General features: G+C 38.9%; 1 protein-coding gene across 1 annotated transcript; it reads left to right on the top strand.

Annotated features, from left to right (window-relative positions):
• The first annotated feature begins 4,614 nt into the window (after positions 1–4,614).
• Positions 4,615–6,634, top strand: LOC145090502 (Seed maturation protein). The gene is made up of 3 exons (XM_079028679.1): positions 4,615–4,866; positions 5,842–6,126; positions 6,246–6,634. Exons 1-3 carry the CDS (start codon positions 4,690–4,692, stop codon positions 6,462–6,464), a joined length of 681 nt encoding a protein of 226 aa, XP_078884805.1. The 5' UTR covers positions 4,615–4,689; the 3' UTR covers positions 6,465–6,634.
• The last annotated feature ends 13,269 nt before the right edge of the window (positions 6,635–19,903 follow it).

The raw sequence follows: 19,903 nt of genomic DNA on the forward strand, positions 1-19,903 counted from the left end.
CAAGTTTAGAGTTTTTTTTTTCTGCAACTAGTTTCTACATTTATATAATAACTGATCACTGGACTGGTTATATCTAAGAACAAATTAAAGACACCAAAACATAAATTTGTGTGAAGATGTAGATAAAAGCACTAAATCAAAAACATAAAAAAAGAATTGCTAAGATTGTTTTGTTGCTAGCCAGGAATTACTAATAACAAATAATATCTATAAGAGCATAACTCTTCTGCGAAGAAGGAGGTCTTCTGAAGTTATGGCAACTGCTATTTTCATTCTCATTGCGTTTGCACCTTTCATTGTTTTTAATAATAAATCAAGGACTCCACTTACGGGTTGTGCTGCAACGCCTATTATACCCTTACCTACCCCCGAAACAAAACCTTCAACACCATATGCTTTTTCACCTTCTAAGAACAAAGTAAATACATCAAAACTTGGAATTATTTGTAGATGTGGATGAAAGCACTAAATCAAAAACGTAGAAAAGGAATTACTAAGATTGTTCTATTACTGGCCAGAGATATATATTAAAATAAGCAAGAAACTTACCATCGATAAACAGACTTCTTGGTGTTCGAAACAAGAGGAAGTTGATTGCTCTGTACATTTCGAAGAATCAGGAACGTGAAAACAAATTAGGGTTACGATGATGAAGTATTTGAAGTATTGCAGACGTGATTTATGGGATTTTCCAAAAATATAGGAATTTATTTTTGGTTTATAAAAATAAAATGACCAAACTATCCTTATTTATTAATTTAATGATTTAATTTTTTTTTGAAATCTTATTGGTCCCTACAACCAAACAATATATGTTCATCCACATATGAACCTAACTCTCTCTCTCTCTCTCTCTCTCTATATATATATATATATATATATATATATATATATATATATATATATATATATATATATATATATACTAGGCGAATGTCCGCGCGTTGCGTGGGATATAAAAAAGTATTTTATATTAAAAATAACTAAATCATTGTTATTAACAATTAAATAATAATTTCTTAAAAAATATAAAAAATGATTTTTAGTATTGTTATTATGTTGAACTATATTATAAGAGATAAGGTTGGAACTTGAATTTGTTTTGCATATACAAAGTTATATGATTAAAATAGAAAAAAAATTAAATTTTAAAAATAAATAAATCGTTATTGTTATGTATTAAATAATAATTTCGTATTAAATTAAAACGTTTATATTAAATATTATCATTATGTAGAAAATACGATAATAGAGACATCTTTTTATTTATCTTAAATTTTATCATTGTGTACAACATATGTTAATAGAGACAACTTTTTATCTTAAATATTAAAAAAAATGTTTTGTATCATAAATATTACCATAATTATGTAGAACATATGATAATAGTGACGTCTTTTATAAGGTTATTCAGAAAATTTATTGTTCAATAGTTTCATTTTTCAGTAATCTCGTAAGTTGCTATAAAAAGCAAGTTTTTATTGAATAATATTTTTGTTAAATCCTAAAATCATAAATTTAGTTAGGTACTTAATATAGAAAGTTTGTGTATATGTATTTTCATGATTCAAAATGTCATTATAAAATGAATTCATTTATAAAATATAATCGAGTATATATTCCGTGCTTTTGAATCAAAGTGATTTTTCAAACAATTATAATTTTATGTTTAAGTAGATTTTTTTATATTTATATAACATTATGTAACTTATAATATTATTATAAACAATTTGAATAATAACGAGAGTTTCAAATGTATGTGGTGAAAGAAAAATGCTTCATTTATCGGTCCAAATTGATCAAACTCGGACCGATTCAGCTTAATATACCAAACTACATAACGTTTTTTCTATTGAAACCTGGTTTGTATATATTTTGTGTTTTTGAATCAAAATTATTTTTCAAACAATGATAATTTTAGGTTTAGGTAACTTATTTATAATATTATTAGAAACAATTTGAAAAATCATGGAAGTTTCAAATGTATGTGCTGAAAGGAAAATGTTTCCTTTATCGGTCCAAATTGATCAAACTCAGACCGATTCAACTCAATATACCAAACTACATAACAGTTTTTCAACTGAAACTCTGTTTGAACCTAAATTTTTTTTGTTCAAAACCATTTTTAGGATTCTAAAACTTAAATGGACAATTTCCAATAAAGACAATCTCACCAAAGAATACCCTCAACATCCTAAAAAGGTAGGCTTAAGGAAGTTCTCATGGTTTGGTCCCTTTGAAACAATTCACAACCTTTCATATTTATAGAAGAGGAAACGTTCTCTTGTTTACTCTCGCCGTCGATGTGGGATGAAGACATTCTAATAAAACACTCTTTCTTGTTAATAAAACATTATTCAACTTATTTAGTAAAACACCATTTCTCTTGTTTACCCTTTCTTTATTGTTCAATAGTTTCATTTTTCTATAATCTCGTAAGTTGCTATCCAAAAAAGTAAGTTCTTATTGAATAACTTTTTGTTCAATTCTAAAATCATAAATTCAGTTAGGTACTTAATATAGAAAGCTTGTTTATATGTATTTTCAAGATTCAAAAGTTCATTATAAAAAGAATTCGTTTATAAAATATAATCTGCGTATACATTTCGTGCTTTTGATCAAATCGAATTTTCAAACAGTTATAATTTTATTTTTAGGTAGATGTTTTTTTATATTTCTATAACATTATGTAACTTTTTTAAAATATAATTGGAAACAATTTGAAAAATCATAGGAGTTTCAAATGTATGTAGTGAAAGGAAAATGCTTATTTTATGGTCCAAATAAATCAAACTCGGACCGATTCAACTAAATATACCAAACTACATATTTTTTTTCTAGTGAAATCCGGTTTGTATATATTTCGTGCTTTTGAATCAAAGTGATTTTTCAAACAGTTATAATTTTAGGTTTAGGTAGATGATTTTTTATATTTATATAAAATTATGTAACTTATTTATATATTATTAGAAATAATTTGAAAAATCATGGGAGTTTCAAATGTTTGTTGTGAAAGGAAAATGATTCCTTTATCGGTCCAAATTGATCCAGATCCGGTTCAACTCAATTTACCCAACTATATAATTTTTTTTCTAACTGAAACACGGTTTAAACCTGAAAAATTTGGTTCAAAACCATTTTTGAAATTCTAAAAGTTAACTGGACACTTGCCAATATAGACAATCTAACCAAATAATACCTTCAAAATCCTACAAAGGTAGGCATGATAAAGTTCTCATGGTTTGGTCCCTTTGAAACATTTCACAACCTTTCCTATTTATAGAAGAGGAAACATTATCTTGTTTACTCTCACCATCGATGTGGGATGAAGACATTGTAATAAAACACCCTTTCTTATTTATAGAACATTATTTAACTTATTTATAATATTATTGTAAAGAAATTGAAAAATCATGGGAGTTTCAAATGAATATGGTGAAAGGAAGTTAAAAAAGGGGGTTTCAAATGCATGAGATTCATGAAAAAATGCTAGCTTTATAAGTATGTATGATATATATATATATATATATATATATATATATATATATATATATATATATATATGTATATGAGTTAGGTTCAAATGTTTTCGTTATCTATTGTGTGCATGTTAAATGCTGAAGATGTAATTAATATCCATTATATCTTCAACATGTAATATGCATTAATTACTTTCTTAAAATAACTAAAATGATTGGTCCAGAATCAATCATACATGCACACAATAAATAGTGAAAACAAAATAACCTAACCCATATATATATATATATATATATATATATATATATATATATATATATACTAGTTTATAATCCGTGGGAACCACGGTTTCAAAATTATTAAACTTGTAAAAAATTCAAAATTATTAATCATTTATTTTATATAAAATTTTAAATAAGTTATTAATTAAAAGATATTTTTATTAATTATGTAAAATTATAATCATTGATTCAAATAAATATATGGAGTTAATTTTCCATATATATATTAAACAAATATAATCACATTAATTAGGAGGTTTAATCAATTTAAAATAGAGAATTAATAGAATGACAAGTAGCATCATATTAATTAGGAGGTCTAATATTATGACAGTTGACAAAAGAACTACTTTTTTATTAACATATATATATATATATATATATATATATATATATATATATATATATATATATATATATATATATATATATATATATATATATATACACACACGAAGTCCGATAAATAATGTCTAGACTAAATAAGTAAACATGCATAAAGGAAAAAATAAAATAAACGCCCAAAACCACAAAGAGACATAACTCAAAAAAGATTTTCAAATAGCTGAACCCTTTCATAAAAGCCAAAAATAAAAGCCTTTGTACGTAACATTTCTTCTCCGAAAATCACGGCATACCAACCCTACAACCAGCAAATCGTAGAAACATTGCAAACATACACAATTTCATTAACAAAAACAAAAGACCAAGTCTCACCCATATATGTGGTAAACGAACCCACCACCTGTCAACACCTTGTTACAATTCATGCACAAACTTTTGACCCTATTTGTTATATACCCTTCATTCCTTCAATCCTTTTTGTATATGCATATATTATGCAAAAGTTTTTCAAATCTGGAGGTAAGAAATTAGTTCTTAATTTGGGAAGTGTTCATAGTAGATTACGCAAAACACAAAGAGATCAATGAGCCAAGAACAACCTATGAAACCCCAAATGGGGGAAGAAGCTCAAGAACACCATAATAATGCATCCGCACATATTCAAGAACATAAAGATCTTAGTATTAAAGCAATGGATAATATCGAGACGAGTGTTTCCGCCAGACGTGCAGCAACCAATGAACCGAGCAATGGTGGACAGGTGAATACAATTAGATACACATTGGTTTATGTTATGTTTTTCTTTAAAAATATTGCATGCATGTCATGCAAAAAATAAGATTGTTATTTTTGTTTTAGAAAGACCTAGGATTGCATTCACCTTGGCTTTTCAACTATGACCAATTTGAGGTAACAAAATAGACAGGTTGTCCGAAAAGCTAATTTTTTTTGTGTTGGTCAAAATAGGTCGGGTTCGTAGTTATATTTTGGGAATCTTGTTAGGATAAATCTTACAAAAATCTAATATATTTTCATCTATTTAAAAAAAAAAAAAAAAAAAAAAAAAAAAAAAAAAACTTATTATGTAGTATTTTTTAATGTATTAAAACCTATTTATTTTTTTGAGAGTCTAATTTAAGTCTTTATAAACTCATAGTAACTCACCCTATTTTTATTCAACCATTAAAAAAACTCATTATATTATTTTTTTTATTGTGTTAAAACCTATATATTTTCTGGAATTATATAATCTAAGGGATTGTATACAACAAACTCTTAAAAGCCGGTTACTATCAATCATTTGTGGCTGTCTAGGCTTTACCAATCTCAAAACTTCAAATTAAACAATTTCAGAAAGTATAAAAATTTTAGTGCAATAAAAATAATTGAGTTGTTTTTTTCAAAAATTGAATGAATTCATGAAAATATGTTGGATAGGTAAACACCTATCTTGTTAATATACAATATGTTAAATATGATTACAAGATATGTAAATTATTAGTTATTACCATAATAATATTTTTGGAAGAAGTTAATTTAAAAGGTTATATGAATTTGAATATATTTTTGATGACTTTCAACCAACATGTTTGATCCATTCATCATCCATTTTGATCTATGAAACAATAATATATCAAATGCATCACGACCCAAGATCTTTAAAGTTCATGTCATATGTGAATGAATTGGGTGAAATTTTAAGTTAACAGTTTTCCAAAACCGAATATGATTGAAGGTCGGAGGTAAAAGCAGTCAGCAAGCATCACCACTAGCAGCAGAAGCCATATTTGAACGAGGAAACATCACCATTGGAGAAGCACTAGAAGCCACAGCTTTAACAGCAGGCAGCAGGCCGGTGGATTACAGTGATGCTGCCGCCATACAAGCGGCGGAAGTGAGAGCCACTGGTCGCACCAATATCGTGCCCGGCGGCGTTGCTGCGGCAGCTCAATCAGCAGCCACCCGAAACGCTCGGGTCGCACGAGACGATGACAAAACGAAATTGAGCGAGATTCTAGCGGTAAACATAAATCACTCTCCTTTTCCGATTACATTTTTTCTTTATCGTTTCCAATTGGTAGAAGAAAAGCTTTTGAATTCGAATGAAAATCTAGGGTTTTCATTTTTGGCGTGAAACAGGAAGCAACTTCAAAGCTACCGGCGGATAAACCGGTGACACGAAGAGATGCGGAGGGAGTCATCGGAGCCGAGTTGAGAAACGATCCGAATCTAACCACCCGTCCTGGTGGCGTTGCGGCGTCGCTAGCGGCGGCTGCAAGGATAAATCAAATTAACCAAACTCCCCATAGCCAGAGTCCCCATAGTCAACATAGCCCGAGTCCACGTAACAAAGATTGAATTCTGACTATATTACAATAAACGTTGGGACTTTTTTTGGTTCTAATAACAATTAAATTCAATGTATTTTGATATTTGTGTATTGAATTATGATGTATAGTATAATATACTAAGGGACAAATTTATCTCGGTTTTTACTGTAATTATGATAGATAAGCCTATATATATATAGCCAGTATTTTGATCTTTTTGATCTTGTAGGTATCAACTCCATTCATTAATAAACTGCTATTAATGATAGGTTAAAGAAGAAAATTCTCATTGGCAAATAAGGTAATTTCAACTCGTGTATGAAAAAATTGATGGATTTGATTTATATTTTCTAAGGTTGTGTTTATCCGGAGACCTCGGATGTCATGTTGCAAACCGCAAACACTACCCCTGCGTTCCATGGCGTGATGAGTCGTGGCCATTGCCATGAGCTATAACACAAGAAATCTCTCTCACACAATATTTCTCTCTCGTCTCTTCTCATCACCCTCTTTCTCTTCCTTCATCTCTTTTATGTGTGATGACCAGCCCCTATTGTGTAGTGTGAAGGCGTTGTTGATGTGGCTAAAGGAGTTGTGTGAGGGCGTCGCAAGTATACCTTACAACCTAATGGATATAGGTAAGTTTAGGTAAAGAGAAACTGGATTAGAAGATTTTATAAGTTGTTGAAAGTATACTTAAATGTAACGATATTTCAAATTGGCACATTTAGAAAATTATATAACTACCTTATTATTCAAAAATTGAGAAATTATAGCTGTTTTTCATCCCAAAAATAGACATCATTTAGAAAAGTTATTGTGTATTTTTTTATTGAACGGAAAAAACTATATTAATTACATCATAAAAGTAGCAAGTTGCTAGCAACAAACACAACTGTAGGTTTTACAAGTGCATAAGAGAAATCTCTAGAAAAATCTCATTATTTTGGAAAAAATAACGATTAAGTCCCAAATTTTATTTTATTTTTTGGATAGAAACACTCAAGAAACCTAAAAATTTCTTCATTTTAGCCCATTTTTATCTTTTCATAATGTCACATGACATGTCAACTAGACAAATCATTTTTTTTAGAGAATGAGGGGAGGGAGTTTCGAACATGTACCTCTGCTCCACCAAAGCAAACGACTTACCACTTGACTTAGACACATGTACCTCAAATTTATGCGTTCTTATTTTGGCTTGTCACGTCGTGACCACACTATATTCACGTCGTGACACATGATTTTTCTCAAAAATCAAGCATTTGACTCATTTATGCCCTACACTGATTCAATCTAAAAAATAGGTATTATAACTCTCCTCCACTTAAATTAGATTTTGTCATCGAAATCATTCCTTACAACTTACTCTACTACATCAGCTGACCCCATCCGAACTTTCCTGAATTCAAAATAGAACCGAGAAATCATCTCACACAGACGAATGCCTTCCATCACTGCTATCGAAACCCAATCTTAGCAGAAATCACATACCCTGACGAAGAAACGAACCTTAACACGTCGCCCATAACCAACAAAGAGAAAATCCAACTACTCTACTCGAAATCTAAAAACCTTATATCATGCCTGACTTCCAGATAGACATAACCACTCAAACCATATCCATAATAACTCTAATCCGCAACCTAAATTGATTAAAGCCCATTCGAGCCTGAATTATTATAACACCCGTAAATTCGGGCTAGTCAATTAAAATATAACAAACGTTAAAAATGATTTTTTTATAGACGATTATCTAGGATAAATAATCTTAACCAAAGTAATAGTTAGAGTCAACAATTGTAACCTATTTGACGTAATAAAGAAGAATTATATGAATATTATGTGTTTCATGATTATTATAATATAATAAAATAGAAAAAAATCAGCTAAATCGTCCGTAAATCATAAAAATAAGTGCGCTAAAATATATATATTATTATATATTTAGAAAGTACACGTCTTTACGATCCCGAAAATATAAATTTCGTAGAAATCCGACTCCGTATGAATTAGATATGATTTTTATAAGATATAAAAGTCAGTAGCACACAATGAATGTATGACGTAAAAGACTTTTAACTAAAACCACCAAAAAATCGTAGTACTCTTTAAAATAAGAATTTTGAGAAAAAAATGTCAAAATGGAGTCCATACGAGAGAGTTATGATTTTAGCAAAATCACTTAATCTTATAAAAGTACGGACAAAAAAACAAAGTCAAAATTAGCCGACAGAGTCTAAACGAAAGTTGTAGATCTCGTCGATAGTTACGCGTAAAAAACGTAAAAAACGGGGTTCGTCTGAACGAGTATAATAGCATATTTACGTATTAAAATAAACTATAAATCACACACACACACACACACACACACACACACATATATATATATATATATATATATATATATATATATATATATATATATATATATATGTATGTATATAAGGGAGAGTTCATGCGAAAATGCAAATAATTTGCGAAAACTCAAAAACAAGAAAAACCTATGATATTGTGTCGCCTCAACATTATATTTTGTAAAATAATTCATCCAAACTTTGAAATACATGATGATAATCGATAATAGATGAGAAATTGTTTCATATTAGCAAAGTATGATTTTTAATATTTTTATTATGAAAACATGAATTTTAAAATGATTAAGGATGTGAAAAAAGAAATAATTATTAAAACCGTCTTTAAATCTGTATTACCATAACATCATCCAATGTGAACCTACTATCTTTAATTTATTGCTAATAAATTTATTTTTTATAGTACATGTGTTTGATTTTTATAAGATACAATCTGTTTTCGCGTTTTCTCAAGATATTTATGTTTTCGCATGAACCTATTTCTATATATATATATATATATATATATATATATATATATATATATATATATATATATATATATCATTAGAAAGGTATCGGCGATGCGGTCGTTATAAGACTAGTGTTGAGTACTTTCGACATTAGTTTAGGACAAATGTCGTTAAATCAATTTAAAATAATATTATAAATGGGTGTTTAGTTGTTTAAATAACTATAAGGTCATTAAGTAACTATAGACGGTAGTTTTTGAAAATTCAATTACTATAAATAAGAGCCTCTAGGCTCTCATATTTCTTGCACTATTCTCTTGATTCAAGAGTCTTTCTCTTCTTATCCCCCGAGCATTTCGGTCACTCGTGATTCGACTTCTCTTTCTGTAGTTTTAGTATAGTAAGACGAGCGTTGAAGCGCTGCAAGAATCTTTATTTACAAAGATTCAGCGACGAAGTTCTGCCCATGCAGAGCCCGACTCCTTGCTAAAACCCACTTGTAAGTAAGTTATGTTTACCCTACTTTAAGTGTAACTTATGTTTAAGTTCATTATCATTATTATGAACCTATAAACAATATATATGCTAAGTCTTATAAATTATACAAACTGTTGTTATAATACCTTTTAACTGCTCACTATACGGGGAATCTAGTTTGAATGGTCGCATAGGGTTATTGGATTTCAGAACAGTTTAAATGCCAAAATGGTCATGCCCTCCGATGTTTCATGTCTGGCCTTTGTCTGTAGATAGTCGTTGAAAAGTATTGTTTAACATTTATAAAACAATATCGCTCTCAAATCTAGACTAATACTTAGTCGTAATAAATATTAAACTAAAATCTAGTGGTAATAATATTAGGTTTCGTCGAAGGAAAATAAAATTTTTAGAAGTGAAACGTTATCCAAGTTTGGAGTCATCACTTTAACAAGTGAGTGCATAGTCCCTTTCATGAACATGATTTTAATACAAGTATTGATTAAAGTATTAAGTATATATTTGTGTGTGAAATATTTGTTATTGTCTGAAATATGTGTTAATATATTAATAAATCATAAATAACCTTATTCTCAAAAGTCCATCCTATCAAATTGCACTGGTGAAGGCAACCCAAAAGGACCATGTTACTACCGGGTCAAGTACATCACAATTATAGTTATGGGCTTAGACACTAAATCCAACAGTCATCCACTTGGATAAGTCTAATAACTATAAATGCCAATGCAACTCCAAAACCCGATTAGCAATCATAGCTTTCAAAAGCCGTTGTCGAACTCTAATCCAATCAGTGACCCGTCCTTTAGATAAAGGGATCATATATTCCTCTGTTCTCAAGATATCAATGCGGAAAAATACATGGAGCATAGTCATACTTACTGTCCTGCAATTTGTTTCCCGATTTACGATTCGTCTGACATAGAACATAACTGAACTCATCAATTTAGTTCTGACCGGGCCCGTCACATAGTCAAAGCAGAATCATCGAGGGGCCCAATATATCGATTTTAATCCTCTTAGGATAAAAGTAACAGATAAAATTCGACATTATATGTTTATACTAACTACTCATTAAGTCATGTACAATGATACGTTTTATAACATCAAGTTACTCATGCGTTTTCATATCATCAATGCACAACCAACTCGTAGCCAACAACTCATATATCTTAGTTTGAAGATTATATGATATTATCATCTCACAATCTGTAGCACCCGGTTCCTGGTAGGTAAATGTTATCTGAGTATTTCCTTTCTTTTAGCCTTGGACTCGGCGAGTCATAGGTCCGACTCACCGAGTGGATGCGGGACCCAGGACACGTTTAAGTTAGCGACTCGGCGAGTCCATATCCTGGACTCGGCGAGTCATAGCTGTTGGATGAAACCTTAAGTTTCAGGGGTTTGCACCCTATTTAAAGGACTTATCAGCCCCAAGTCGGCCCCCATTGACCTTTAAAGCCTTGTATCTCTCGTTCTAAGCTATTCTTCGAGAGTTTGAGGTTAGTGTGTGTGTTTTTGAAGGTTTGGAAGGAGGAAGGAAGTAGATCCAGAAGAAGGGAAGCCATCCAGGCATTATTTGTGTTCTTCCAGCAGTTCCTTTGAGGTATAACCCGTTTCCCCCATGATTCTATGCTTAAAACTTCATTTGGGTCCTTCTTGGTCAAATCCCCAAGCTTGTATGTGCATTATATGTCGTAATAAGATGTTTGGCCTCTGGATCTAGGCAAGATTGAGCTCCAGGAGCTCAGATCTGTTAGCTTTATGGCCCCATGTTGCTTGTTAGCCCTAGATCTACCCTTTTGAGACATTTTGAGCCCTAAAATCCATATTGGTGAATATCCACACGTAAAGTTGGAAACTTTACGTGTGATTAGTGTCCTAGAAGTCCAGATCTATGAATGGCATGGACTGGAATCGAGCAAATCCGTGTATTCAGTAGGTGCATGGCAACGACTCGGCGAGTCATTCATATGACTCGACGAGTCTGTTCGCGAGTCTCCGAGTTTGTCCCCTTTTCGTAGTGTCGAGTGAGCAGTGAGTCACGGGGTGTGACTCAGTGAGTCGGAAGCTTAACTCATCTATGGAGGTACTCGGCGAGTCAATGCCCTGACTCGGCGAGTTCAAGGCAATCTCCTTAGATCAAGAACAGACTCGGCGAGTTGTTCATACAACTCGGCGAGTCTCAGCATAAGTGTTCTTCGGATGAAGATGGACTCGACGAGTTGTTCATACAACTCGGCGAGTCTTAGCATCAGTGTTCATCGGATGAAGATGAACTCGACGAGTTGTTCATACAACTCGGCGAGTAGGATGAAGGACTTGAATATTGGTTAAGAAGGTAAACCCGTCGAGTCGTCGCCTAACTCGACGGGTAGGATCGGGATTCAGGGCAGTCGTTTGGATAGGGACTCGGCGAGTTGGCAAGCCAACTCGGCGAGTCGGGTCAACTGAAAGTTGACTCTGACTTTGACTTAGGGCATGGTCAGGGGTAAAATGGTCTTTTTACCCAAAGGTCAGTGCGTAGTGTTTGATTGGGTATATTGTGGGAATTGCAGCCGGAGGATTTCCGGAGCAGCAGCAGTAGGCAGTCAGTTCCCGATCAGATCAGCAGCTACTTCGAGGTGAGTTACCTTCCAGTAGCGGTGGGTCTAAGGCCACAACGCCGACCCACCAGTAGGAGACGTATGGTAGATGATTGTCTTTGTGATATCATCTAGGTTTACTACTACCTGATATGTTATATGCTAGCATGATACGTTGTATGTGATAGTAGTCGAGTTCGGTTGTTAGGACCGAAGGGTAGTCAGACACCCCAGATACGTCTGACAGTATATGATGATATGTTTGCATGCTGGCTTGTTATGTTATATGCGATAGAGGTAGTATGAGGGGACCGGTCCCTGAGGTCGGTTGTTAGGACCGACGGGTAGTCAGCACCCCAGAATGGCTTGACATGGGTAGTCAGCACCCCAGAATGGCTTGACATGGGTAGTCAGCACCCCAGAATGGCTTGACACGGGTAGGACGGCACCCCAGAACGGCCGTACCGGGTAGTCAGGCACCCCAGAATAGCCTGGCAGTATGTATGTTACGTGTTTGTATGGTATGTGGTACGACGAGGGAACTCACTAAGCTTTGTGCTTACAGTCTTCAGTTTTGGTTTTAGGTACCTCCTCAGCTAGGGGAAAGGAGCCGGCGCGGTAGCAGCATGTCACACACACACTCTCCGGTTTCCGCATTTACGAGCTTCACTGGGATTTGTACTTTGATATTTTGATTGAATGTATGAATTGGCTTTTAGACATGGTTCACTTGTGTTATGATTTGATCAGACAATGTTTTTAGTTTTTAATATTTTCTAAAGTAATGTTTTTAAAACGAAATTTTTGGTTATGAAAATTGGGTCGTTACAAGTTGGTATCAGAGCCCTGGTTTGAGGGATTCGGACACACCTTCGGGAGTGTCTGAACTCAAATCGAGGGATTAAAAGATTTTCTAAAAGAAAATGTTTTCTAAAATTGAGAAAAGAGTTTTGAGAAAGAACGAAGTGTGTGATGTGCGCGACCGACCGAAATCAAGTAAGTATCCCCAAAGTACCCATACAAGTTTATGTTATGTTTATCAGCTTTTGTAGAACAGCATGCTAGAATAGGACTAAGGATCTAGGAGTGATGCCTTGTGTGCCTGCCTTATGTGTTCCAGTTGTATGGGAACTTGCATGCTAGTAGTTGAGTAAACAGTAAGTAGGATAGCCTGCTTAGGTTATGCCTGGTAGTATGAGCTTAGCACTTTATGCTAGCTCAATTTCTGAGAGTAGATAGAGTTAATTGAGATTGTTACCCTTATCTGAATGCTGCTTGCTTCGTGCTACGTGGGGCTCTGAATAATGGGAGTTAGCCATTAGGTGAATGCGTCACGTCACATGTGATCAGGGTTGAATAATCTTAGAGTGCCGGATTTGATCCTACTGCGCAGCTCTTGTTTGAGTCCAACCGTTGTAGGGACGAGTCGGGTACTCGAAGGATTATCTGAGCCTCGTCACATGTGATGGTATTCGGGTAATGGCTAATTGGCATTACAAGGAGGCCTGCAGCAGCTGAGGATTGGTTAGAGTGGAACTAGAGATTTCCCTAGGGCAAGCCTAGGATGAGTATAGCAGTAATCAGCAGTAGTGAAAGGGATCTGGTGGAGTCGAGGCATTCCTTGAAGAAGGTACGGGTAGATGTGGAAGGTAGTATGGGCCCGTACTACTGAAAGCAGAGGATCCATACCCGAACCAAGGATGGCCAAGATAAGACCAGGGAACTTGTAAGTAGATGTGATCCCTCAGGAGCAACATGGCATCTGGCCAGTCGGGATCTCGCACACTGTCCTTTAAGGACTTCAGGGGCAGTGGTGCGCCGGATTTCCATGGGGTGAAAGACCCCATTGCTGCCAAGCGATGGATTGCAGACATCGAGTCTGCCCAGTTGACTAGCTTCTGCCCCGAGGGGTCGAAGGTGAGGTATGCAACAGGATGTTTACGGGATCGAGCCCGGGATTGGTGGGAGTCAGTGGGTGACTCGTTGGGAGCCTCAGCTATCGAGGCTATGACCTGGTCGGACTTTGTGACTAGGTTCAGGGCAGAGTTTGCGCCGGCGGTCGAGCTTCAGCAGCTGGCCAAGGAGTTTCTTGACATGAGACAGACGGCGGAGACTGTGGCGGAGATCACCGCCAAGTTCCGGGAGAGGGCTTTGTTGGTGCCCCAGTATGCCGGTGACGAGGACATGAGGAGGACTCGTTACCATGATATGCTACGAGCTGACATCCGGGAGCATGTTAGCTTTTCGGCTTGCCCTACCTTGGACTCTATGATTTCCAGGGCGAGGGAGAGGGAGATAGATTTGGAGCACATCCGGAAACGGAAATTAGAGGAGGGACAGGCAGGAGGGGCTTCGGGGAAGAAGCCCAAGGGATCAGATGGTAGGCCGAAAGGCCAGTCAGGACCGAGCCGCTGCAGGAAATGCGGCAGGCCGCACGAGGGGGCGTGCAGGATGGGATCATCAGGCTGCTACATGTGCGGCAAGTCCGGGCACATCAGCAGGGATTGCACTGCTCCGGCAGCAGTTATTCAGACATCAGAGTTGCTGTGTTTTCACTGCAACCAGAGGGGCCACAAGAAGGCCAATTGCCCCCAGTTGATAGTTTCAGCGCCGGTGAAGGCGCCAGCTCCAGCGACCCTGCGGATCACGGATGGCCGGCAGGGCAAGTCAGAGGCTCCAGTGGTGAGGAGCCGAGCATTTCAGCTGACTACCGAGGAGGCACGCGCCGCACCTGATGTGGTGACGGGTATGATTCTTTCCCTCTATCTTATTTTTATAATGTTATGTTATTGATATGTGCTCTGTATGTATACGTATGCATTAGGATCGTTCCATGTGAACGGCCTCCCAGTTCAGGTGTTATTTGATTCGGGTGCATCCCGATCATTCGTTTCCCTTGCGCTTAGCAAGAAGTTTCATGAGCCATCAGGCGAGTTAGATTGCCCTTTGGAGGTGGAGATTGCTGATGATCGATCGGTGCGAGCATCGATGGTATTTCGAGATTGCGTGCTGCGTTTGTTCGAGGAGCGCTATTTGGTAGATTTGGTTCCCATACCGTTGCGTGGGAACAAGGTGATTATAGACATGGATTGGCTGAGCCCTAATGGGGCTGTGATAGATTGCACGCAGCAGCTAGTGCGGGTCAGGACTCCAAGTGGGGGAGAGTTAGTGATTCATGGAGAGAGGCCCCAGTGTGGACCCGTTGTATGTTCAGCAGCGAGGGCTAGGCGCTACCTTCAGCAGGGATGCGCAGGATATGTCGCGTATGTGATGGATACCGGGAGGCGGGTAAGTCGACAATGAGCGAGGTTCCGGTGGTCTGTGACTTTGCAGATGTTTTCCCAGAGGAGCTTCCTGGGATACCTCCGGAGTGACAGGTGGAGTTCAGGATTGACCTTGTTCCTGGTGCGGCTCCGATAGCCAAGGCACCGTATCGGTTGGCTCCTCCCGAGATGCAGGAGTTGTCTACGCAGCTGCAGGAGCTGCTAGACAAGGGATTTATTCGTCCGAGCAATTCGCCCTGGGGAGCCCCGATTCCGTTTGTGAAGAAGAAGGATGGGTCGCATCGGATGTGTATAGATTATCGGGAGCTGAACAAGGTAACAATGAAGAACCGTTACCCGCTTCCGAGGATTGATGACCTCTTGACCAGCTTCAGGGAGCATCTTGGTTCTCCAAGATTGATTTGCGTTCGGGTTATCATCAGATGAGGGTCAGGGAGGAGGATATGCAGAAGACCGTGTTTCGGACGCGCTATGGCCATTACGAGTTCGTGGTGATGCCGTTTGGACTCACCAATGCTCCTGCCGCGTTCATGGACCTCATGAACCGCGTATGCAGACCGATGCTGGACCGGTCTGTGATAGTCTTTATCGATGATATCTTGGTTTATTCCAAGACTCGGGAGGAACATGAGGAGCATCTGAGAAAGGTGTTAGAGACCCTGAGGAGGGAGAGCTTGTATGCCAAGTTCTCCAAGTGTGAGTTTTGGTTGCGCGAGGTGCAATTTCTTGGACACCTCGTCAATAGGAACGGGATTCTGGTCGATCCGGCCAAGGTCGAGGCCGTAATGAGATGGGAGGTTCCGAAGTCTCCATCTGAGATTCGAAGTTTCCTGGGATTAGCAGGCTACTATCGGAGATTCATCCAGGATTTCTCCAAGATAGCCGTACCCCTGACGCGGCTGACGAAGAAAGTCGTGGTCTTTCGGTGGGGACCCGAGCAGCATGCTGCATTCGAGACGCTGAGACAGAGATTGTGTGAGGCGCCGATCTTAGCCCTGCCAGAGGGCGTAGAGGATTTTGTGGTTTATTGTGATGCGTCCATTTCGGGGTTGGGCGCGGTACTGATGCAGTGGGGGCATGTCATTGCCTACGCTTCGAGGCAGCTCAAGCCTCACGAGGCGAACTATCCGATGCACGATTTGGAGTTGGGGGCGGTGGTCTTTGCCCTCAAGATTTGGCGGCATTACCTCTACGGGGTTCGATGTACCATCTACACGGACCACAAGAGTTTGAGGTACCTCATGGATCAGCCGAATCTGAACATGAGGCAGCGTCGATGGTTGGACGTGGTGAAGGATTATGATTGTGAGATCCTTTACCACCCGGGGAAGGCCAATGTGGTGGCCGATGCGCTTAGCCGCAAGGCGGCGCCGATCAGGGACGTTTGCATGAGGATGACCGTGGTGACTCCCCTGTTGGAGCAGATTCGGGAGGCTCAACAGGAGGCTATCAAGGAGGAGCATCGGAAGAGCGAGCATGTGGTGGGTCAGGTTTCCTCCTTTGATTATGATAGCCGAGGACTTTTGACACTACACCGTAGGGTGTGGGTGCCGTATCACGGAGGCGTGCGCCAGATTTTGATGGAGGAGGCGCACAAGTCCCGATTCTCTATTCATCCCGGGGCGACAAAGATGTATAGGGATCTTCGTCTAGACTATTGGTGGCCCTGCATGAAGCGGGATGTGGCATGGTATGTCGAGCGATGTTTGACCTGCAGGAAGGTCAAGGCCGAACATCAGAGACCGCATGGCAAGATGCAGCCGTTGGATATTTCACTGTGGAAATGGGAAGATATCACGATGGATTTTATCACGAAGCTTCCCAGGACAGCACGTGGAGTGGATTCGATTTGGGTCATCGTGGATAGATTGACCAAGAGTGCTCACTTTATTCCGATTCAGGAGAGCATATCGGCCGAGAAATTGGCCGACATCTACATCAGGGAGATTGTGGCACGACATGGGGTGCTAGTGTCGGTGATCTCGGACAGGGATGTGCGTTTTACTTCCAGGTTTTGGAAGAGATTCCATGACGAGTTGGGCACTCGTCTGCATTTTAGCACCGCCTTTCACCCGCAGACGGATGGGCAGAGCGAGCGGACCATCCAGACTCTGGAGGATATGCTGCGGGCGTGCGTGCTAGATTTCGGTGGTAGCTGGGATACCTATCTTCCCCTGGCCGAGTTCTCCTACAACAACAGCTATCACGCGAATATCGACCGCCCTCCCTTCGAGATGTTGTACGGGCGGAGGTGTAGGACCCCGATATGCTGGGGTGAAGTTGGCCAGAGGGTCATGGGGAGCACCGAAGTGGTGCTCAAGACGACCGAGAGGATCCAGCAGGTCCAGAGCAGGCTTCAGACTGCTCAGAGTCGGCAGAAAAGTTATGCCGACAAGCGTCGATCCGATTTGGAGTTCCAGGTCGGGGATATGGTTCTCCTGAAGGTGTCGCCGTGGAAAGGCATCATTCGATTCAGGAAGCGGGGAAAGTTGGGCCCGCGATTCATCAGACCGTTCAGGTTCGTAGCCCGGGTGGGAAAGGTAGCGTATAGGCTGGATCTGCCAGCCGAGCTTAGCCAGATCCACAGCACTTTCCATGTTTCTCAGTTGCGAAAGTGCCTAGTGGACGATTCTGCAGTAGTACCTTTGGAGGATATTCAGGTTGATGACAGCCTGAATTATATTGAGCGGCCAGTCGCAATCCTCGATAGGAAGTCGAAGGATTTGAGGAACAAGAAGGTGGAGCTAGTGAAGGTGCAATGGCAGCACCGCAAGGGTTCGGAATGGACTTGGGAGCCGGTGGACGAGATGATGGAGCATTATCCCGAGCTGTTTCAGGATCGAGCAGCAGACTTCGAGGACGAAGTCTAAAATAAGTGGGGGAGATTTGTAGCACCCAGTTCCTAGTACGTAAATGTTATCTGAGTATTTCCTTTCTTTTAGCCTTGAACTCGGCGAGTCATAGGTCCGACTCGCCGAGTGGATGCGGGACCCAGGACACATTTAAGTTGGCGACTCGGCGAGTCCATATCCTGAACTCGGCGAGTCATAGCTGTTGGATGAAACCCTAAGTTTCAGGGGTTTGCACCCTATTTAAAGGACTTATCAGCCCCAAGCCGGCCCCCATTGACCCTTAAAGCCCTGTATCTCTCGTTCTAAGCTATTCTTTGAGAGTTTGAGGTTAGTGTGTGTGTTTTTGAAGGTTTGGAAGGAGGAAGGAAGTAGATCCAGAAGAAGGGAAGCCATCCAGGCATTATTTGTGTTCTTCCAGCAGTTCCTTTGAGGTATAACCCGTTTTCCCCATGATTCTATGCTTAAAACTTCATTTGGGTCCTTCTTGGTCAAATCCCCAAGCTTGTATGTGCATTATATGTCGTAATAAGATGTTTGGCCTCTGGATCTAGGCAAGATTGAGCTCCAGGAGCTCAGATCTATTAGCTTTATGGCCCCATGTTGCTTGTTAGCCCTAGATCTACCCTTTTGAGACATTTTGAGCCCTAAAATCCATATTGGTGAATATCCACACGTAAAGTTGGAAACTTTACGTGTGATTAGTGTCCTAGAAGTCCAGATCTATGAATGGCATGGACTGGAATCGAGCAAATCCGTGTATTCAGTAGGTGCATGGCAACGACTCGGCGAGTCGTTCATATGACTCGGCGAGTCTGTTCGCGAGTCTCCGAGTTTGTCCCCTTTTCGTAGTGTCGAGTGAGCAGTGAGTCATGGGGTGTGACTCAGTGAGTCGGAAGCTTAACTCATCTATGGAGGTACTCGGCGAGTCAATGCCCTGACTCGGCGAGTTCAAGACAATCTCCTTAGATCAAGAACAGACTCGGCGAGTTGTTCATACAACTCGGCGAGTCTCAGCATAAGTGTTCTTCGGATGAAGATGGACTCGACGAGTTGTTCATACAACTCGGCGAGTCTTAACATCAGTGTTCATCGGATGAAGATGAACTCGACGAGTTGTTCATACAACTCGGCGAGTAGGATGAAGGACTTGAATATTGGTTAAGAAGGTAAACCCGTCGAGTCGTCGCCTAACTCGACGGGTAGGATTGGGATTCAGGGCAGTCGTTTGGATAGGGACTCGGCGAGTTGGAAAGCCAACTCGGCGAGTCGGGTCAACTGAAAGTTGACTCTGACTTTGACTTAGGGCATGGTCAGGGGTAAAATGGTCTTTTTACCCAAAGGTCAGTGCGCAGTGTTTGATTGGGTATATTGTGGGAATTGCAGCCGGAGGATTTCCGGAGCAGCAGCAGCAGCAGCAGTAGGCA

Source organism: Lactuca serriola, chromosome 2, assembly GCF_051521515.1.
Source record: "Lactuca serriola cultivar US96UC23 chromosome 2, Lser_US96UC23_V15, whole genome shotgun sequence".
In the NCBI taxonomy this organism is placed as follows: Eukaryota; Viridiplantae; Streptophyta; class Magnoliopsida; order Asterales; family Asteraceae; genus Lactuca; species Lactuca serriola.

Coding starts and splice junctions, on each gene's coding strand:
- LOC145090502 (XM_079028679.1), top strand. CDS start 4,690: ATGAGCCAAGAACAACCTATGAAACCCCAAATGGGGGAAGAAGCTCAA. Junction 4,867..5,841: donor AACCGAGCAATGGTGGACAG/GTGAATACAATT, acceptor ATATGATTGAAG/GTCGGAGGTAAAAGCAGTCA. Junction 6,127..6,245: donor AATTGAGCGAGATTCTAGCG/GTAAACATAAAT, acceptor GGCGTGAAACAG/GAAGCAACTTCAAAGCTACC.